The 24,165-nt window shown below is 40.6% G+C and overlaps 1 protein-coding gene across 1 annotated transcript in view; it reads left to right on the top strand.

Moving 5' to 3' along the window:
• Positions 1 to 24,165, top strand: part of LOC139685825 (uncharacterized) — a 60,327-nt gene that overhangs the window by 19,350 nt on the left and 16,812 nt on the right. The window contains exon 2 of the mRNA XM_071582943.1: positions 12,966 to 13,191. Coding sequence (XP_071439044.1) covers positions 12,966 to 13,191 — 226 coding nt within the window. The remainder of the gene's footprint in view (positions 1 to 12,965; positions 13,192 to 24,165) is intronic.

Raw genomic sequence — 24,165 nt, 5'->3', positions numbered from 1 at the left:
CAATCTTTCTCTAATTGTTAGTTTTTCCACTTGTGTCTGATATTCTTTTCGCTTACCCCATTATCATTTACATTTTGCCATCTGATTAAAATTAAGAACGATCTCTACCCCCTCTACATTTCAAAGGCTTTGAAAAATATTCTGAGAATCCAGTTTACGTCTACCCTTACCGATTCAGTTTATCACATGAACCAAAATACGGCCTAAAATGTTTATTGTTCACAGATGCAACAGCTTTTAATTTTGCAAGCAGTATATGCTTTGGCATAAAAATAAATAAAAATATATCAGGCAACTCTTTAATATTAGTCAACGCTTCAGGCACAAATGGCCATGTTAATCTCTTGAATAAATATATGGAAATTTGGCAATGTATTAAATTATACCCTTTTAATCGCCTATATCTTGCTATCAACTCCAAATTTATACGGTCACAGCCAAGTAAAAATCTAGTATTGACAACTGCAGTAACCATAGTGACAACCGTTCGAAGATAACTGGCATTTTAAATTAATGTAAATGGTTATTTCATATATAAATATGAAGCCAATAAAAAAATGTATGCTTTAAACTCCTCACCTGATACCAATGAAGACAAAACGTGAGCTAATAACAACTACCAGTACAACAATCAATGCATGGCAGAATATTGTTTCGAAAACTACCTCGACTGAACTAAATTGAAACCGCCTCTGTAAAATTTTGCACAAAGTGCGTCCTCATGCATATACTAACTCTATTCCTCAAATCTAATGGTAAAGCCAATGGAATTTCCACATCTACCAAATTTTATGGCGTTCTTGTAAAAGAGAGGTTGAACATTCTCCCTATGCATAGGAAAAAATAATTGTTATGACATATTTCCATAAGAGAAAAATGAATGCTTGCTCTGTCCTTTTTGGCATCCTTAAATGACATACTATGTCATTATCCAGAGTTTTTCACTTGGCTAAGGTGTTCTTTAGAAATCCTTTAGAAAATCCTTTAGAACTATTCCAGTAATACAGCAAACGATTTTTCGATTCAATGTCATGCCGTGATAGTAATGTATTAGAAATATTAATGAACCGCGTGACAAATGCCTGCATTCGGACAACAGTCAACTTTATTTAAAGTAATCGGCACTTGGCGCCGCCCTTGGGAGTATAACTTGAAGTCCAGACCGGGCATTGGACGTTTTTGATTATGGCCTAGGTAGCGACTAAAATTTGGGAGCTCTCCCTCCGCGGTGAGCTCTTTGTTGGGAGCATGCTCCACGCCCACACACCACGGCAGAAGACACGTCGCGCCAAGCGTGTCTCTCGCATCACGCGAGTGGACGTAGAAACGGCATCGAAAATTATCTGCGACCCGGGAATTAAATCAGGGTGCATAGTATGGGGGAGGGCGGGTCGTTAACCTTCCCTCTTGTGCGGCGAATTTTCAAGTAATATTCTCTCGACTCAATGCCTACGCAGACACAAGAGAGCTGGTACGCTTGCCTATTCATTGTGATGCATGTGGGGTGGCGTATCAAGATTCGGTCAAGATTTACTAAATTCAATATAGTGAATAATTTGAAAGGTAATTTGTGCGCCGATGATTCTGCGAGCTTCTTCCCTTTCCCTTTACTTTGCAAATACGTAGTTTCTCCATAATGGTTAGGAATGTTGCTATACTTGCCCAGAATTTTAAATTTGGAGAGTATTAATAGAGCACATTCCGGGCATTGGCGTCACTCTGAGTGGATCAGGATTACAAATCATTTTATTTCTACCCCAAGGTGACTGAAGGCGGTTTGGGGAGAGCCCATGAGTTTTCGTAAGGGGCCAGGACCTCTCTTAGTCCACTTTGGCTCCTCCCCTGATTAAGGAAAACTTCTTAGGACACTCGATGGAATGAATACCCAAAGGATTCCACGCTCCAGACGAGGATTCCAAATGCGTCACGCTTTCGAAACAAAAATCTCACATAGGAATAAGTGCCAAGTAGTAGGCTAAGTTTCTCTTAGGTTAGCGTCCACTTCGTGAGGTGGGAAAAATTGAAACTAATGTAAGCAAATTAGATGGAAATTGTGGAGCGTACTACACGTGTGTTTGTGTGTGTGTGTTGCAATTCCATCCCTCGTGGCTCGAATTCAGAGCCACGAGATGGAGAGACCAAATGCATTGATACATGTGGATGAACCTGTTTTCCCACGAGGTCCTTTTGAAGAAACACTCACTCCATCCAATTGCAGTGCTCCCCTCGTGCCTTGACCCTGAAGGCGGTTAGGAGAGCACCTGGTTTCGCAGACGCTCCAGTGGAATGCATTGCACGCATTAACGTGCCAGCCTCGCGGGCAGCATCGCACGAACTGCCATCTTACATCCCCATGCACACAACTCAGGGGATTCTACGTTTAATCTATTTGAGACTTTTTTCCGCGAGCAGCACGTATATATGTGCATGTGAGCATCCTAATGCACCGCTGCAACGCAAGCAACTTCGCAAAGGGAAATACATATTATCTTATGCATGACTTGCCTTCCTCATTACAGTACCGCAAACGCATCAACTTCGACTTACGCGTTTCTGACGATTGAGTTTTACTTTAAAATTTCCTAAGAAATGAAGTTTTAAGTTTCTTGATTAAAACTCATATTGATTCCGGCCTCGGCGACTGCAAAGTAACTCCCTCGAACCTGTTAATCAAGAGACCGCTCCAGCTTAGGGCTTGAGCTTTGGTAATTGCCATCGTCGACGTAAACCTATCATTCAATGTCCCGATTATAACTCTGAGTAAATGCCAAATTTGTTGTTACTTTTGGTTTATCATGAAATAAATATTAACGGTGTAGTTTCTTTAATATTATCATTTCCTTGCTCGATTAGTAACGATGTACAAATTGAATCAAGTGCTAGTTATCATTTAATTTAGAAATCAAAATGTATTTATGAGAATGTACATATATGTAACAAATGTAATATTTCAAATTAATAATTGATGATAATTTTGTAACTTATTTTAATTAAATTTGCATAGTTAGCTAGGCAAACAAACGCAAGATACGCCTGAAAATATGATCTTTATGGAAAAGAATCTTGAATAGAAAAGGATCTTCCCCCGCCCATTTCGCCTTTTTACATTAACCTTTTTCATCACTGTGATATTCATTAGTTTTATTTTTTTATTGACACAAAGTCTGCATTCATTTCTTTATTAACAGCATATTTGTGTAGAAGTCGAGCTATCTCTTAGAACTCTACCAAAGATCGTGTCATATATCAAAATGCGACTGTGAATAATTCCACTTAAAAATTTGAGTTCAACTAATATGCAATCACAAAAAAATGTACGGAGACAAATATTTAGAGATCTGATAGCCACTGACCCCTAACGTCAGCGTGCTTTCGAAGTTACTTGGGAAACTCATGTATTTGCACTCTCCCTTTAGCTCTACTCGGAAAAGTGTAACACTTTCTCTACAATGGTATTATTATGAAGAATATGAAGCCAAAGCAAACAACAAACGCACCGTGAGGTTTAAAGCATTTTGTCAATACGGCTGTTTATTTAAAATACACTCTGAATAGGTCTTGGATACCACTTACTTAACGGCACGAGTACTAATTGCAGAGGGATCACCAGCTGTATATTCGATATTGATAGTTGAGTCCCTGTAATAAGAAGATATAACAGTTATAATGATAACCTAAATTTACATCCTGTATATATGCGATAGGTACAATAAAAAAAGGCATTCAGACTCATGGCGCCGGTGAAAAAATGTGGGGGATTGTGCATGAGAAACGACAATGTAGAAAAGTACTTATGAAGATTAACATAAAATAAAAAGATCGTGAGCATGAGAAAATGGGGTGTGCTAATGATTTAAAAAAATCTAAATATGTATTCTTAATGGCAGGACATATTGCATGCAATTTACTAAATTTCAATCTAATTATGTTCGTCCAGAATTTATTCTCTTTTTATTCATGAAAAAATCACGCTGAGTACATTTCCGTAGTGAGAATTGGAATCCGTGATAACTGACTCAGGAATGGAGTTCAGTCCGGAATCGAATATACAAAACATACAAGAGAGTACAATTTAACGTTTTGCAATAACACATTGACGTTATTTTCTGTTGCAAATGCACGGACGGCTATTAGTACCCCGGGAGCGCAATGAATAGTATGCGGGACGACGCACTTTTAATGGAATTCTACTCCTCATTTCCCGCATCGGTGACCGTGCATCTCACATAAATAAAGCTCTTCCTTGCATACACACTTCAAGTATAATGGAACAGCCAACGGTTAAAAGACTTCTAGGCATACCCTGAGCTCTCTGCTCCATTTCTTTTCCCGGACTTAAGTTATTCCCAAATCAACGAAGCCACGTTTCAGAGGAGTGGTGTAATTAGTGTTTTTTCGATCTCAACGTATTACTATTTCGTCTCCTTTTGTAATTACTGCGTGAGATGGCCAGTTAACTACCACGTGCGAATAATAGTCATTACCGCCGCAACCCTCGCATTTTTCTCACCGGAGAAACCTTAGAACGCCCTGGCTCCCATACATGCTTCCATTTTCATATGCCGTGAAAATAATTTCTTATGCTAGATCTAATGTTACTCATCCAGGGAATTTATAAGGTAATCTACGGTGAAATATATGATGCAAATACGCGTACTTTATTGAGGAATTTTCGCATAAGTTGATGAGATGAGCTTGTTTCACCCTTGATAATGATTAATTTTTAACTTCTCACAAATAGACTCATCAATGTGGCCATGGAAATTTAGTTATATACGCAATGAAACTTGTTCTAAATATTTTGAATATCTGTATGCGTACTTTAACAATTATGTAACAGTTGTTTTTTTTTCAAGATGAATCTCTCTAACAGCATGCCTTAAATGCAAAATTGGCAAGAGCTTATTTTTCAAGCTCAATAATGAAAATATTCGATAAGACCCGCCACAATACTTTGAGTTAAGCTTTTTCTTGTCATTTAACTTGATTACACCGCGCATGAAGCTTTCATCGGTTTCCTCGGCATTTTTCCCATCATAAACTACTCTTTTATCTGCCATCATATCTGTTTCAATGGATAATTTTCCCGGATGACGAAGATACTTGTTTTAAATTCCAAGTCTCGTTTTCTTTAGCCATGCACATATTCTCCGTTTCTTCAAAAAAATTATTTGATTTTCCCATTAGCTTTGGAGTGTATTGAAATGATGCCTGCTGAATATTTCCAAAGGTTATTTCTCAGTAAGAAAAATTCGATCTCATCCGAAAATTGCATTTCATATTCTAGTGCCATATCCCTAATTGCTTGCATCTCATTCCATGAGTTTTGAAATTATCGTATGCGGCGACTTTCATCTTTCATAGTTTCATTAAGAATCGGACAGATTTACCACTTGTGACTGCTCCAGCGGGCTTTCATTTTTTTTTATCGTTGCACGGCCTCACAATTGCCTTAGGTGGCGTCATTTCAGCCTCCAAATACGTAAATGGAGACTAAATTTGCTTCCCGGCACTCATAAACATATAATGGCGCACTATCTTTATTCACTACTGACAGTTCTCACCTCGGAACTGTATCCTTCAGACGGCAATAAAATTGGCATTTTAAAATTGCGGCGGTGAATCAAAGGTGAATATTCATTGTCCATAGTGCTACCGAGAGAATTAGTTTCCGATTACATATGCGTTTAAAAAACGGCCATACGGACCATCGGCGCCGCAGATCTCATTACCTAGACTCATGAAAAGAACTAAACACAAGGTTCGATTCAAAGACCAGCGTATAGAGTCACTCTCAGATAGGCCGGCAGTCGTAAAATTTGCCAAGCCGTGGTTTTCGATTCGCACCTTTTGCACCCCTGGCCGTCGCTCTCGACTGACTGGGTGAGAACCATTCCACCTAACGGGTAGACACAAGTATCAACGATCTGTCTCATCGCCGTAGTCGTAAGGAATTTGCTCGTGCGGAACGACCTCAAATGACGCCTCACAGTTCTTGCCGCACTGCTTAAAGGTAGTTTTCAAAAAACGGCCAATATCTAGTGAGTTAGTTTTTTCCAAGCGGTCATATCCCCCAACCCCTATAAAACTTCATCCCCACATTTTACCGTTCTAACAGCACTAAATATTTCGTATATAAGTCACTTGGAAAGCATGAAAAGTGCGCATGTTTGAAGCGTTCCGGGGCAATATGAGAAAAAATCCCAGTACACATTCCGCGAGTACTGTAAAACCGTGCGTATTTCTTGCGCCGGAGGAAAATATTTTTCCAATTCTGTGAATAAAATCCGCGGTCTCTAGCTTAACGTTTTGGAACAGTCATGATTGAAAAATGATTTAATAGCCGTCCCGTGAGTGAACATAATTATCAGTGGCTGCATACCCATGGCATGCGGACCTGATGTACTCCGACTCCGAGTGGATCAAAGCCGAGAATGAAACCGTCCATTTATTGTAACCATGCTCCAGTAGACTTAGTGTTCCTACCAATACGCATTATATGGCCCGAAGCCTCAATCACCAATTTCATTTTGGGCGAGTAATCCAGCAGTTTCGAAGTTAACTATTTAAGTTACACTATATAAATTAATTTTTATCTCCTCATGCTCATAATATGTTATCTTTCATTCAATAAGTATATGTGGGTCGCGGTAGTCCAGGGGGTAGACCGTTGGACCACTGACTGAAGAGTCCCCGGTTCGATTCCCGGACAAGACACTCTGGGCACCTGCAGCTCCACCCTAGCTATGTGATTTTTTGGGTACCAGATCTTCCTGGGAAACCATAAAGGGAAAGGAACTGGCCCCCCTACCCTGATGAGTGAATTTCACACGCCGTCGGGCTTAGTACTGGGTGAACTCTACCATCACCTACCAAACCGACCTTCGGGTTGATTACTGTGTTTATGGTATATATATATATATATATATATATATATATATACCATACTACTCTTATTTATATATATATATATGGTATATATACCATATATATATATATCAAATAATGTCATCTCGATTTACCTTAATGAAATATTCGTAGACCATGACAGTCGATATATTTGAATTCATAAACCTAAATTTCCTCCATACTCGATTTTGAAACGACGCTTTTATGAAGATTGAAGCGAATTTTTCATTGCCGACAGCCTACACCAGCCCATTGAACGACCAGTGCAGTGGTGTTAATGGAGACACCGAATTCAAGCTTGCCAAGCTTTTATTTTAAACCTGTGCACTCGTTCTACAGCTGTAAGACACATTGACCATTAACAAGTTTCAATCTACCTCTTAATATTACAATAGTTATAATTTGTGGACGTGACATCTCTTGTAATTTTGTTGCGAGAATTTTGTTTTGGCGTGACCTAACACGATAAATCGTCAATATATCTTATGAAACACAATTTATACCAAAAAAACTGAGGACACGACCTGAATCTATATATTTTACTTTAAATGGTGAATTATTTGTCCCGAATATTATCATAAAAATTACTCTACGACCATTGACATCAGGGACGGATCCACGGGAAAGGGTTAATATACACTTTCACGCATTCAGTTTTGCGTTGCATCTTCGCCGCATTGTAATTCGTCGGCCTACGGCAGAAGGCAACAGAATGCAACGATAATCTGTGTTTTGCCGAGGGATGAACAAATGACAGACGCCGAGCGTCAATTTCGCTCGCCGCAGCAACCGCGACGCTGCAGCCTGCGGGGTAACTTGAGAGATGAAAAACTTATTCAAAGTCGCAACCTGCGGCATCTATGTGTGTGCTGATTGGCTGGGCAGTCTATGTCAACGAGAAAAACCTGGCTTAAGAAGACTATCCCCCCTCCCAAAATAAATACTTTTCCTCCTTTAGCAAAATCTTCCTTAAAATGCCAGACCCATTTCAGAATTAACTCTATCACAAGGGGAATAACCACAAAACATTACTTATACAAGAGCTGAAAAGAGTGCTGTGAATTTTCGTATCATCGTAAATCCATCCCTCAGCCAGACCAAGATTTTAGATCCTTTTCCAAACAATAACATCAAAATTCCTATTCTCGTGGCTGCAGCCCTACAGTCTTTTCTTGTAATGCCTACTCCCATACTCCATGATAGGTCTTCCTCCTAACGTCTCTCTTTGCTAGTCCGACGTTTTGGTCCCCTGGAATCCCTCATGGATTTTTGCCTTCCATTTTTCGCTCTAATATGTTCATGAAAAGTTTATTACTTCAAAATTTGCCTAATCATCTGGTTCTTCTTCTATTCCTAAACATAGCACTTCATTTTGTCTTTCCCGTCTGCACTCCATTTTATGCTTCTTCATTTCTTATTTTATCTGTCAATTTATCCTTTATCATCCGCCTCCAGTACCAGGTTTTTCAATCTTCTCTGATCTGCTCTTCCAACGGTGCATGTCTTTTGTCAATAGGGCACCATTCCTCATGCGATTATTTTAATACCGGCAAAGGATCTCATTATAGTATTTCGAAATGGCATACAAAATGGAGATTGGAACTTAATAATAACAAATGTTCGCTGGCATATTACTTTGAAAGATCCACGTGTTGTGTGTAAAAATTTATTGGAGTGGGCATAGAAATGGTTGATACGGTAAAATACCGAAGTGAAAATATCACAGAGGACTTATCATGGAGCCCTCACATGCGTAAAATCTGCGAGCAAGCATATGAAAAGTTGGGATTCTTTAGACAAATTGTTTGCAGGAGCGAATATAAAGTCAAGGAACGTTGCTATAATGCACTCATGAGACCCCATTTAAAATATGTATGTAGTGCATGGGATCCGACGGAAGAAAGCCTTATTCAAGAAATTGATCTGGTTCAACACAGAGTGACTCATTTCATTAAAAACTGTTACGACAAAACGAAATTTTGCCTTTTTCCGAAAAATCCGTTTGTTTCAGCACGGCAGACTCGTCAAATACTCTTACTCCAACTCGTACATTGGTCGTTTGGATCATGAATATAAAATTCCAGAAATTGACGCCAGAGTTAAGCTAAACTCAAGGAGTCCTAATTCCAATGAACGATTTTAGATGGTAACAGTGGAATTTTATCTATCAAGAATGCCACTCGCCCCTCGCAAAATCTAGGGAATAAATAGTTTTACTTGTTTGCATGCATTTTAAACTGATCACACATGTTTTGTTGGCAAATCCCTTCCCATATGATCGAGTAGGGCCAGAGTAACTTCTAACAAGGGCATTTAAAAATACTCTCCCTTTAAAAACAAGCTCCCTCTTTCATCCCTCGTCCCTCTCCGTTGCGATGATGCCTCAAGCCATCCACTGCCATCAGCAGGGTGGCTCATTTTTGTATGTGACGTCAGGGATTGGTACCTTAAATTGCATGGCCGTGGGTTAATAGAATTTTCCCTTCTTGCTTTCCAGTTCCCCAAGACCTTTCTTAGTGTGGTGGTTGTCTATCGTATTAATTGATTGGTTGACATTCATTCCTATCGCGTACTATTTAACCTGTGAACTTTAAATTATAGATTTTCTGGGTTTGTTCTGAGTTTTTCTAGGTTCAATACTTCGGTCAATATTTATATTGCATTCCCTGTGGGAAAAGGTGCGAACTTATGGAACATTCCATTGAGTAGTATCAACCAAAAAGATGTTTGAAGCATTGACTTTAAGTATGGTCAGTTTTTATACAATGGCTTGATTGCTAGGTACATGACTTTTTCTTCATACAGAAATTCCGATGAAATTGCACAGTATATTACAACTTCATGCTTCTCTAAATTTTTCGAAGTAATTCAATTCGAAATTTTCATGCCTTCCGGCAAAGTTGACTTTACATGGAGAATGTTAAAGCAATTTAATATAAAATATTTAATTTTACCATGCACATCCTTTATGTATGATATTAGACCAACATGTTAAGACCTAGAAAGAGGATATGATGCTGAGGATAATGGCAAATATTCATACACATTGATTGCAAGATACAAGTAGATGAGGCAATTAAGATTGTGAAATTGAGAAAGGTGATGGGAGTAGATAATTAAGGTGGGTATTGATAATAAGGAGGTAAGATAGGTGCAGGTTAGGATAAGAAAAGTAGGCTGTTCATGATCACCAGTGTTTCCAACACATAGGCGGAGTAACCTAGAGAGACATGGGAGGAGCTGGAGGTTGAAATTAAAATATAAAGGGGGCTAATTAATCCGGGTAGATTACAGGTGATCGAACTTCAGTTAATCAGCCACGGGATTGCAGTTATTGCTGAGCTCAGCACAGAAACAGTGTACATTGTGTGGAAAAAAATATCGGGAACAATTTTTTCCCTGACGCGACTGTACGTTGTACTGCGCAGGCTCAGTGGTGGAGGGTTTGATCTTCACCAAGCGCCAACCGCCGGCGGGCGTTTGTTCAGGCTAGATCGTGTTCTTAGTGGACCCATGTCGCGTGACAAGGTGCAAGCACAAAATGCAGCGAACGATTGAACAGCGGTACGCCATTAAATTTTGTGTTGGACTGGGGTAATGGGGTACAGGGACGTTAGGCCTGAGTCGCCAAGTGTTCAAGGATGAAAGCATGTCACAAACTGCAGTTTTAAGTGGCACAAGCTCTTCAAAGATGACCGAGAGATTGCGGAGGACGAGCCCAGCGCTGGACGCCATTGACGTCAAGAACCGACGACAACGTGCAACGTGTGGGTGAAGTGGTGATTCCAGACCGTTAGTTAAGTGCGCGCATTATTGCAGACCGTATTGGTATTAATAAGACGATAGTATACACCATTATCACTAGAAATTTGGCAATGCGAAAGATCTGTGCCAAACTCGTCCCGAAGGTCTTGACGGACGACCAAAGTAGAGTGGAGTATCTGTTTGCTGGACTTTCTGCAATACTTTGTGACGATTCTGCAACCCCCTTATACTCGTAGTCCCGACCTGGCACCAGCAGACTATTTCCTCTTCCCAAAGGTGAAATCACCATCAAAGGACACCACCCAATGGACCCCGTCAAAGTTTACACGAATACCCTTAAGGACTTTCCGGTATCCGCCAACCAGGGAGCCTTTAAGTCGTGGAAAAGCCGCTGGCAAAATTGTGTCGATGCTAAAGAGATGTGCTTTGAAGAATTTTGACGCATTGTAGCAATAGCTGAAATAAATCTATTTCTCTGAAACTTTTCCCGATACTTTATATACAAACCTTGTATGTATGGGTGATAATAAATTATAAGAAAGTAAATATGGTGAGGATCTCCAGAAAATGGGTAAAGTAGTAAGACTTAAAAGTAGTCATAACATTGGATAAAAAAGTTTTAAACGAGAGGAGGCAGTTGAGCTGGCAGTGGCTTTAAGTTAAGATTAAAAAAGAGAATAGTGATTTTTGGCGAATTACTATATTTTATGGCTAGAATATTTGGCCGTTGTGACAAGAGAAGAGGCGTACATCCACATCCACATTATACCCTAAAAAACCACCGCTAGGGTGTGCGGCAGGGGGTGATTACACATCAGGCGTATTACATCAAAAATTTCAGTTTTTCTCAATTGTCAGTGACAATTCACTACGGTATCTAAGTGATTTATAGTTTTCTACGCAAACCCAGGAAGCTGTAGGTGACAATACGGATAAAAACTAAAACTAGACGAGATAAAGACAACATACACGCTCTAGGTTTGGTCGAGAGAAAAAAGACAAACAATTTTCCATCAGAATGAGTTATTCTGACCTCTTATCGTTCGTGGGAAAAACGGCATCATAAATCTATCCTTTCTACACCTATTCTTCTAATTTTATTGGCATGATACCTCCTACCATATTTTGATTGGGCTAATAATACACTTTCAACATCATCGCTTAAGAGACCGCCTTCCAATTTATGCAAGAGATTTAATCAGTAATTAACTTTCACTCCGCTCCGTGAGTGATGCCCAACCCATCTCCTCTAATAATCTTGATAAGTTACTCAGGTTACCATTACATTTTTTAAATCTAGCTCCTTTACGCTGCTCGCGGTATAATTTGGCAATAACTCCAACTTCATGAGGATGTCATATACTTGCAGCATATTTAAATGACAACTAACTAGCGAAAGATGGCATCGCTCCGTAAACCTTCTCGTCACATTTCCTCAAAGTGCTAATAAATCCTACATGTTGCTAGCTCGAAGGGCGTAGATCGGGGGGTTTCGATATTTTGCTATTGAAAAAAATGAATAAATTAAATTGAGCAGAAAGGAAACAAATAAAAAAGTGCAACACATATTGGGGAGAAGAGTTTTCTTGGAAGAAACTCGAAGAAGGCAGGAAAAATATATGCCGTAGATACCTAGAGAGAGGAGATACAGAGCAGATAAAGATGTTAAAAATGGAGTTGAGAATTTTTGCTAGCGGAACAAGAGGGAGGAAAGGATTTGGCATATTGGATGAAATAAAGGGATACAGAAAACATGTGAAGTTAAAAATGTTGTATCATGCATGGTTTGAGGGCATTTGACGACATGTTGTGAAGAGCTTTTGAGTGTAGAAGCACTTAGACAATCAATCCATTCAAGCCAACTTGAGTGATAAATTACTGTTGAAAATGATAACAAAAAAATTTTAACGCAACTGCGCCCGTGACATGGACCGTTTAAGGGGGAGAATTTCGTCATCACGATCTAAGTTTTATATCACGTCACGGTTGGAACATTTTCAGGTGAATAAATTCATCAAATGCATTTACTTTCCTCCATGTGGAAAAAACTTTACATTGCTCGACCGTGACATTCGAGTTACATTTCGTACCAGGGTCATCTCGATGAAGTCACCTATCATTTCGAGTATCTCTCCCCCCGCTGACACTATCACAGAAGCGATAAACTAAAAACTAACACCTCTGCCCCTCTCGCTGATGAGCACTCATTACGAAAAATGACCTGGCTCCCAGACCATGACCATTCGCTCACATGCCCGTCTCTCTCTCTATCTCTCCATCCCGATACGCAGATGCCCTCGTCCCGTCGCAGTTCCCCGTTTTCACGCTCTTCGCGCAGAAAACGTGCCTCAGCGGGAGCGGCCAGGCGTGCATCATGGGCCGCCGAAGGAGGCCCTGGGCCGTGGAACTGGTCCCAGGCTACCGTCTGAACCACGACGCCCCGCGACGCCAGCGGCAGGCCAAGACGCGGCAGCATTGCGAGCAGTATTGCCTCGGGGAGAAAGGATTCACATGCAGGTAAAAGGCGCAGCCCAGAGTGTTTGCTCTCGTGTCTGTGGTGAATTCTGGGCTTAACATTCCCAACGGTTTCTTTAAACCCATGTGCACGCATGTATGTGTCACAAGTAACGCTGAATGTGCAATTATATAAAACAACAGCCAGAGCATTTCATTTGATTTGAATGAAAATACATGGAAATAGCTTACATTTTACTTTCATTTTATTTAAAAGGACTTTATTAAAAACGGAACATATTTTTTAAGCAGATTAGAACAGTTTTTGGAAATAAACGCGCACGTCCCCAGTAATTTGATTTAAAAGAAACTCCCGCCCATTCCACGCTAGTTGGCTAGTTATGTTAGCTGCGTTATCACATTGTCAATAACTCTGATTCTCTAAGTGAGCTGCTTTATAATAACTATGAAAAATTCAGGAATCCACGTATTCCTCTTCATAAGCCCAATTAAAGCCGGTCGGTGAATTTAAGGGCAGGTCATTCCAACGGCACTTCGAGCCGGAGTCGTAACTGTAACTCACGGTCTCGAGTATTGAGAAATGAAATATTTTTGCATAAAATAAAATATCATCGTTCAAATCTTTATCGAAAGATATTTATTTACGTCCTTTACAAGACTGTAAACATTAATCCGAGATGAATTTCCATTTAATTCAAATCATGAATTGGCCAACTAAAAGTCTTGACCACCTTCTGGATCCTCACAATTACCAATCCTAATAACCTTCATTTGTCAATGGTCAATGATCCGAGTGACAAGCATTATAATCTGACTCACAGTGCTCTCAGTACATCGCAACAGTTTACCGTTATAACGCGAAATTCGTTTTAAACCCAGATAAATGTTATTCGCCGCAAATTTTTACCTTTTCAACCACAATCAATTGCTATTCAAAAGCTAAGAGAGCGACACTTTCTCGCATTCTTGCATCAGTTAATTCAGGTTAAATCAGGTTGAGAGGTCAATCCATTGGTCAACTACCTGTATGTATAATCTAAATCATAACGATATACCTGCTGCATCCGCTGAAATTAAGTTTCCCGTCTTTATCCTGTCTCACAAGGCATTGCTGACTATAGTTGTCGACATTATGAAAAGTTAGACCTTCCCTATGTCTCCATTATCCTTACCTATGTATTATCTAGATCTAAATTTTACAAAAATAAGCCAAAAACTGCAGGCTTCGGATGAAGTTGATTTCCCTTTGAAGGTAGACCGGCACTAGTCCACGAATATGGTTTCTGCATTCAAATGCTACCTTGATCAAAATTTATACGCTGAGGAATAAGAATAAAGTTTTATGAATTCCTAACAGCATATGGCTGTTGGGAATATAGATAAAAGATGAAACTCAACGGGAGTTTTCGGCCTGGAGGGAGCCCTTCCTTTCGTCAGCAGCAAAAATAAGTGTAGAATATAAGAGTGTGGCGTAAAATCTCACGAACTTGAATAACAAACTTAGTGGTCAATCATTCAACACGTAAAAACCCAAAATGAAAATTTTTCTTTGGATTTTAGGCTTCTGTACAACCATTGTCAGAAGAAAGAGAAGTAATATAGGAAGTAGAGTGGTTATAGGACAAGAAGGGGAGACAAGAATTTCGGGTAGGAAGCCAAGGAATAGTGATATAAAGGCAAGAGGGGGAAGGCTGCTAAGAGGAAAATAGGGTTAAAGAATTGGTCGTACTGGTAGGTAGCAGGGTAGGCGCGGTGATTCGCGAGAAGATTTCAATGCGATATATTGAGTTCCGGGAAATTATATGCTGGGAAAATCGAAATACATGCCTTTTCTATTGTTTTGAGGCCAATGGGTGTGTCTGTAGAGGAGAGATGGCACGATGGGTACATTCCAGTAGTTACCTGCATCCAGGCCATGAAGGAAGCGTGTTCTGGAACTGGGAGAAAGAAGAAAAAGAAAGTTGTATTGCAGGAGGCTCTGTGTTATAAATACGGATGTTAAGAGGTGTGGAGCATCGACCAATGAAAAATGCAGGGCCGAGTTTGCATTTAAGAAAATAGGCAATGCTGCTTGTGGTGCAGAAAGCGTTGGAAGGAATGTGAGGGGATTCTGTTATGAAATGGAGTGAGGAGTCAGAATGGGAGAGGTTTTTCATCTTACGTTAGAGTCATTGCGATATTTGGTGGAGAAAATGACACCCTTCATTACCTTAATTAATAAAACTAATAGGTAGAGTGATACGAGAAAATATTTCAAAGCAATTGACGCCATTATTTTCCATGTACATATGACCCTGCATGCTACTAAACTCCCATTCGTAAGCTAGTTTAACTATCTTCTAATTTTGAGCGCCCACTAATAATGTGTCGATGGCATAGGATTTAATATCAAGCAGTTTGCCAAAGTTTCAAAGTTCTTTCTTGCTCTTTTCTTTCCCCTTTACTGAGTCCTATAGAAGTTTCTTTGCTCTTAATGGTAAATATTACTGAGATTATATTCTAATTGCCTGACAGATAATTCCATTAGGAGTATATCGATTGATTGATTGTAGGTTTTCTGGGTGCGTCAACTTGTGAATTATTAGTACGATTTGATACAAGGTTTGCATGAAAAGTATCACTAAAAATTTTTTCCTACCGTGTGCGTAATGTGCTGCATTCAGACGTTGTTTAAGTGTGAGCATGATCGTAGATTGCCATAGATAAGATAACAGTGTACACTATTATCACTGAAAATGTGGCGATGCGAAAGATCTGCGCTAAGCTCCTACCGATGGTCTTCCAAGAGCTGAGTCGAGTGTCTGCTTGCGAAGACCTGCAGTTCTTCGAGACAATTCCCCAACCACCTTATAGTCCCGACTTAACGCTGGTAGACTTCCTGTTCCCAAAAGTGAAATCCTCCCTCAAAGGACACCACTGTGGGACCCGAAGTGCCGTCAAAGAAGCTTGCTCGTATACCCTTAAGGACCTTCCGGAATTCGCCAACCCGGGAGCCTTAGAATCGTGGAGGAGCCGCTGGCAAAAGTGTATTGACGCTAAAGAGATGTGCGTTGAAGAATTTTGACGGATTGTAACAGTATCTGAAATTAATCCATTTTTCCGAACATTTTCCCGATACTTTTTTTTAAAACTATGAATATTGTAAAACCAAATAAACTTTTCAGTATCTTTATTTTTATTAAATTACTCAGAATTTATGTAAGTATATTTCTATACGTTTCCATACACAATTAGTTTTGAATTGAGGAAAATAGTGTCAATACTAACGTGAATCTTACATAACTAGACGTAGGAAACCGTTCCCGTGAACCAACAATAAATCGAAATAATACGGAGATATAGGAAAGCATAAATTAATAGTCTTCATGGACGCAAAAAAGGCAATGACGATGAGCCCGTAGGCTGATTTGTTAGTTCAGATGCATCCCCAAAGTCTATTTGCCTCCTCTGCTCTAGGCAGACTACCACGACTCCTTCTCTGCTCAACCGTCAAGATGGGCGGGAGATCTCTGCCAAACTGAAGGCTGGAATGTTGCTCCCTAGCCTAAAAGATCCTCTTGTATGCATTCTCAATTCATGTCCAAAATCAATCTTGTAAACTCTGCCAATACTAATGCATAATCAATTGCTCAATTGAAATGTTGAGCAATTAAGGTAAATATTCATTTATGATTAAGATAAGGTACAACGAATTTGTTGCTATTGGTAGGTAGTGTCGGGGCGAGAAACCGTTGAAATGTTGAGCAATATAACCTGACATATGTTGCACGTGTAACAGGCTACGCTGGTATATTGTATCGCCGTCGTACTCAGTGGCTGGGATCAGTCTGTGTCACGATGATCGGTCGGAAGTTGCTACTGTACCCCATAGGACATGCATGGTAAACGTGAATTAATAGTGTTTTGTCATGTTGATCTTACCTTAATTATAATAAACAACTATTCCAAGTCCTTACGAAGCAAAGCAGAATCGGTATGCGGGAAAACAGAAACTTTGACCGACATTGTATACGTACTTAACTAACTAGTTAAAAGGTGTAGCGCAACGTATCTTACAACTGGAAAAATCATTTGGCGGTTACCTAAGGTTAATGGGTATTTCAAAAGCAATCTCCTCAACCGACTCACAAAAGCCCGAGCGCGCGAAGTGAATTAGGAATGGTCTGTCAAAAAGTGTGCCCAAGTGATAGGTTGGTGAACTTTCGTTTATCTAAAGAGGGAGGAAGCCGTTGGATCGGACAGACGTCTCTCGTCTTTCGAGTGCTCGCGTGTGGCCCGAGGCGGCGCTGGTGGCCAGCCGTTAAAAGACCCCGAAAAAGACAGACGGGTCTCTTTCGAGGTGTTTTAACGGCTGACAGGGCGCAACGCGTTTCGTGAAAACGTTCCCGTCCATACGCCTGCGCGGTCAAGTCTCCGCCACCGTTAATGCACCTTCTAACAATACTTGACCGGCATTCATAATGCGATATTCTGAGAGCAAATCTTCAGCCAGGAAGCATAAGCCGAAATCTGGAAAATGCCCTTCTAACTGAATTCTATCACTTAGAGGTAGGTATTCTATCTCAAGATATACATTACGACGCTATACAGTACGACGCTAACAATGCTTGGTAAAGCCAATCACACCCCAACATTATCTTCTTTCCCAGAGCTGGACTCAAACCCAGGACCTTAACTTGACCGTGCATTAATACTCCTCTGAAAACTAATAATTTTAGCATACGTTCATTAGTTTCTTATACACTTGGCGTTCAAGAGCATGGGACATGGTATCGTTCGATTACTTATATGCGGTTACACAAATACCCCGCAATCCACCAAAAATGTACGTGGCAGAGGGTGCAAGCACCAGGTGAAAAGGGTAAGGGTGAGAAAGAGGGATTTGAGGGTTTTAATGGCAGTGGGAAAGGGAAATTTCTCCCACGGGCGTAATGAGTTCGCCATAAACGGGCTAATTGAAGGAGAGGACGTTGTGTGGAGCTATAGGGAGAAATGTAATCCTTCGCCAAGAGGTAACACAAGAAGGAAGCGCTCACACAGACTAGTCTGCCAATGGCGACATATTCATTTTTCCCGTAAATAGACACAAAAACGTGTGTACGTACGTTGAGTGAATGTTTGTATTGTTGTCGCCTGTGTGATACCTGCGTGTGCTAAACCCTGGCGAGGGATTTAAATTCCCCAAATTCAGTCACCATTAAACATCCTCAACTATACTTATTTAGTTGGTTCAAGACACTCTACAGCCCAAGGAGCATCTCCCGGCCTTATTTAATTTATCATTTCTCCCTTTATTATAATTCTGGAGTTATTCCACTACTCAAATGATCATCCAACCAAATAATAAATGGAATAATTCATAAAGCGGAAACTGGGGATGTCCTCGGTTAAATATCGCCGCTGCGCTCATTCTTGTCACACATTCCCCCGTAAGAGAAGGTATGAAATGGATGTCAGAGGTGCATACATATATTAGCTCTTTAATCCGATTGCTATCCTCGTGGTTGTCACGTTCATCAATTAACTGTTAAGAGGTAAAGTTGAATTATTATGCTTTTATATTTTTCGCCGACGTTATGCATGTTCCTCAATTACAATGAAGGTACGAAAATGAGGTAAGCCGTTCGAGTTCCTTCAAGAAAATGCTGACGGCACTTCATTTAAATACTCGCTTGAGTAGAATAATGTCAGTTAACCGGTCACGGGGGTCAAGTCTTAAATAAGGCCCTTGGTGAATTGCGCAGATGCCTCTGAACTTGACCTTTGGGCTGAAACCGGAGGATAAACCGGTCGTGTTAGTTTGCAGGGTGTCGCTTGGACTGATTTTGCTTCCTCTTCAACCAACCAAAACGTTCCATTTCGGGATGCTGATTCAGGAGGACAATTGGAAGGGAGCAATGAACGAATCTGTTCTGTGTCAGCACTCATGGTTTTTGAGGTGCGGAGTAATGACGAAACAAAAAGACTGTGCAATTGCCATGTAAATGCTGTTTCGTGAATAAAAATCGTGTCAACACTAATTTTCCCGAGCATAAAAAAACTGCTTTCTTCGCTGATGAATGACGAGCACAATGGAAAGTTAATCGAAATTTTATGAATAAATAATTTTCAATCGAATCACTGAAGGATCAGGGGGAACAATGAGAAATAGAGCCGAAAATTACATTTGGGATGAGACCATAGTGTCCCGCAGCCCATTCCAAATCCTAGTTCCAATGTTATCACATGGTTGGCATACTAAAAACAAAGTCGAATTTTCTCGAATCGGTGTAAGTGTCGGAATAAACTGTAAGGACATACGTGCATATACATCTGATATTGTATGCCTTTGCGTTGGTAAATGGTGGTTAGAAGAGGAAATCACTCACGAGGTAATAATCATTAAGGCATGCGGATAAATAAGCACCAGGTCCTCTATTATGGAACTTTTACGTGTATATATTTCCAGTGAGAAACCTTGTAGTGTTATTAACTTTCGCACTTTATATATTTGATTTAGAGAAACATTATCGTTTATGATAGAAATAGGACAAAAATGATCGCCACGCCGTTTGATTAATATCGAAATAAAAAGTTTCATAATAGATGCTCTTAACTCTGTTCCATTTCCTGGATCTCATTTAACTTGCGTTCTCAATTCAAAAAATATATATTTGTCTTTATGCATGGTGTTGACTGTTTGCTGATGGGAGAGGGCCCCTTTCGCAGGTCATCAATTACGGTAGAGCGGTAATGCGATTTATGACAATGGGGCATCTCTGTGAAATTTATCTCAACAGGAAGCAAATAAAGGCTCACTCTTTCGTGCAGGTGAATTCTCTAAATAATTTATCCTTTTGGTGCAAAAACGGCCATAAATGCACCCCAGTGAAAAATTTGTCTTCGTAGCCCATAAATCTCATTCGGCTTAATGCATCCAGGTTGGATTCGTTTTTATTCACCTGTCATCAGACAGATATCCTTGGGGTTCTCAACGTATTTATCTGGAATCATTTTCCCACTTCCAATCACAAGAAGAATGTTATTCCCAGTGGTCATCCTCCGTCCCCCTTCCAGTTCTTCTCAATTATCCCTCCTCCATAGCGCCAATAGACTTCAGTTATTGCGAGCCTCTTACTGCAACTTTCTCTCATCCCACCGAGAAAATAATGTCACCATAGGATTTTATCATGCATTCACTCCATGACAGTATATTTGAAACGGCTGATACGCCATTCATGATGTTCACTTGATATTCATGATACCGGAAGAATTTCCTCGTAACTCTTTCAGCTTTCTTCCAGCGTTAGTGTTCTCGCTGGATATAGTCCTCAGATCATGAAACACTCGAATGATCCTCTCGCTTAAAAATTTAATTTACATTTTGCTGTTAAGTCAATTTGTTATTATTTTAAACTCAATCTATGCACGCACAAAAAGGTTAACGTCCACAATTAAGTTCGCAGTCCGCGGGGACTCCTTACTTTTGAAACGAGCCCTTGAATATGTTCGAGAACAAGTGATTGTAAAGTCTTCCGCCGCTAAGTGGTCGAGGGCGCGATGATAGAAGAGCACCCGGAAAAGAACACCCATTCATTTAGTTTAATGAAATTTTTTTTCGATGGGGCTGCTTAAAACGTCGCGTGGATAACCCGCGCGCGGAACAAGGACAAGAAATGAGCGTAATAATAGGTCGCGCCTCGCCCCTGATGGAGCAGAGCGAGGCATCGGAACTGGGTGGAAAGGGAAGCACGGCGTGATCGGGGAGAATGATGGCTTCGGGTTTGGGGAGAAGGTTGGGCCTACCATTAGCATAGGGTCACAAACGGCCTGCAAAAAAAGCCCCTCTTTCTTTCCCTCTCTCTCTCTCCCACTGCCTCCCTTCCAACCCGACCTTCCCACCCACCAGCTAGCGACTGATTCCCCCTCTCCTTCCCCCTCCTCAAAGCACGCGCTCCGCCCCCTTTCCACATTCCCCACACTCTCTCGAAGTGTCGAGGGGGCAGAAACGGTACAGCCGAGAGAGGGGAGGCGGAGGGGAGAGGTGGCCTGTTGGAAAGTGCGGCGGGGGGACGAGAGGCGGGGGAAGGAGAAGAGTGGAGATTTCTCGACCATAAGCGAGCGGCTTCATGCGTTGCCGTTATGTGCTCTGTGCGGGCGGGAAGGATTCGGTTCGTGGATGGCACGGGGGCGGCGGCGCGCGTCCACCGCCCCAAAGTTTGGTGTCGGCCGCGGCTGATTGAAAGAGTTGAGGACGCCTACAACATCTGCGACGCCGAAGGGAGGGGGTGGGATTCGGCGAAGGAAAGGTAACCGTCACTTGCAGAGGGAGAGATGAGGCGCATGCACTTTTGATGATTTCCCTTCCCAACCCCCATTCCCAAGTGCGCTCCGACTCTCGAGTTTGTCCTAGACCAAAAGGCTGACGCACCGCGACCTTCGATTAAAAATGTTTCGAAAATGTAATCTTCCGGATGTGGAAACCTACCATCAATACGAGCTTCGATGTTATCGGCCATAATCTATGTACATTCTCGACCGAAATAAATTATCGGCGATCACAAAATTATTTCAACTTCCTCATTTTTCTGTTTAATTATTTCACACTACGAGATATGAATCCGCCTTCCCCATGGCCTAAAACGTGTTGCGGAAAGGCTTGTTCCTTCTGAACACTCTTAGAGCTGTGCTTCTGATATATAATTGCTCCTACGATTCCACCAACCCGACATAGGTGGCCTTAGGGCCACCCATGTCGGGTTGGTGGAATCGTAGGAGCTAGACCAAAATCGGCGTCTGTTTCACAATGAGGCGGTTTTGAAAGCGTCTGACCCAGCTGGGATGCTCATTTAAGTGATGGGGTGACTTAAAAAGCAATATGAGGGAAGGCAACAGGAAACCAACTGAATTATTTGTCCCAATATTTGGAAAGATGGGTATCATTATGATAGTTGAGTCCTGGCAACTACGGGGCTTAGACCCAATCGGCCCTGTGTCTTGCCCGGAGGCGCTAGAGGCAAGGCTTCCGAAATCGTCTTCTCTACGAATCTACACAAACACCTCGTGGATCCACCATAAAAGATGTGTGGCAGCGGGTGCAAACGTCAGGAGGAAAGGGAAAGAGATAAAGGAGAGGAAGGTTTTTTAAGGGGTGAGAGATAGGAAAACGCATCCACTAAAAATCCCCGAAAATGACTTGTACGGTGGGTAATAACAATTTACACATGCTAGCGAAACAATTAGTTTGAATCGAGTGTTAATTTTACCTACTAAAGAAGTTTCAAGTATATTAAATAGGAGGGAATAAGGTAATCATTAACCATTAGGTCGATAAATCAACATTATAAAAAATCAGGTCATGCAGAACTGTAAATGAAGAAAGGGAACACAATATTCAGCTACAGCTATATATCTTAAGCTCCACAACCCTGACGTCGCAGGTAAAGCATGAGATACCCTCCTGTCGGAACTGACCATGTGAGGTATCAACCCTGCGGAGAGGAACGAGATCCGGGACGTTAGTGAACTCTGGTATACCTCAAGAAAGTATAATCGGGCCTTATCATTTCTTTATTTTGGCAAGCGAGTATAATGACGTGGTAAATAGTAAGATACGGATGCTCGCGGAAGTTTAAAAAATTAAAACGCGAATTTTACCACATTATTAAAACTACCGAAGCCGATATAATTATAAAAACCGAGACCTGGTTATCTGGATGAGGAGCTTTCATAGCTGTTAAAGATATTTGCGGAAGCAGAAGTGAGTCTTCCCCTAATAGTAACATAGAAAGCGTTTGGTCTTCCATAAAAAATTCCTAGGTCGAAAATATTCACTAGTTAGAATTCCCATTTACACAATAGGGTGATTGTAATCATAGGGGTTTTCAATCTTCCATCAATAGAGTGGAAAAACTAAAGTTTCGTAGCAGGAGGTAAGGACAAAGAGTTATGCGAAACGAATGTGTTTTCACATCACATTCGTTAACAAATTAGTTAAGCATCCACCAAAGGAAACAATATACTTGATCTAGTAGCCGTGAATTTATCCGAAGACGTCCTAAATACAGCAACACACGAAGTACTTCACAGAATAGTGCCAGTTAACATTAACTTGATTACCATGAAAATTGAGAAACCCCGAAGACAGACTTACTTCTTTGATCATATGTTTTTATTATGAAGGATTACGAAGGATTAAGGCGTTAGCTGCAGCCATCTTATGGTTCATTTAAGGAAAGTAGTAGCAACAGAGAAAGTGAGAGTTTGCGGAGTGGTTTCCTTGACGTAACACGGACTGCAACAGAAAAATAAATACCTTGAAAATTTACAAGTGACAGGATGGAACCTAGATGGTTCAACATAGAAATACGTAAAACATTAACACACCAAAGAGATTGGTATTCAATAATGAGGATCACACAAGGACGAGTCTGACAATAAACAAAATGAAATACTATGTACATACCAATAAAACAGCTAAAGCGTTAGCAAGGAAAGCATGTCGCCAGGCGATAATAGAATTTAAAAACATAAGATTTTGTGAATATTTAGACGATAACCCAAAACCGTTTTGGTCATATGCACGGAAGGTTCAGGGAAACAAGTCTTCAGTGCCATCGCCGAATAGTAACGGGAAAAACTTACCACCAGTTATGAAAAAACTAAAACATTAAATTACTATTTTCATAGCGTTTTTAATAATCGTCCACGGGAACAATGTAAATCACTAACCGATTTCTCCCATGAACCCATATCTAAAGTTTGTAATATCTTCTGTTGGAATCGAACGCCAACTTAAAGACATTAGTCAAAACAAATCGCCAAGTCCGGGTCAAATCTTTACTCGCGTAAACAACACGATGGCCTCAGAAATAGCTCCTTTCTAGGGAATAAAACATAATAAATGCCTAAATGATTGCGTAGAACCCAAAGCCTAAAAAGTGGCTAATTCAGTCAATTGGTTGGGACTCTCACAGAGTAGGAAAGTCTGCCAAAAATAGATATACTTGCCAAGACCTCCTCCTAATATATATCAAA

Source organism: Hetaerina americana, unplaced genomic scaffold, assembly GCF_022747635.1.
Source record: "Hetaerina americana unplaced genomic scaffold, ioHetAmer1.1.p SCAF_12, whole genome shotgun sequence".
Taxonomy (NCBI): Eukaryota; Metazoa; Arthropoda; class Insecta; order Odonata; family Calopterygidae; genus Hetaerina; species Hetaerina americana.
Note: the sequence above shows the minus strand (reverse complement) of the source record. Positions and strands in the feature narration are given on the sequence as shown.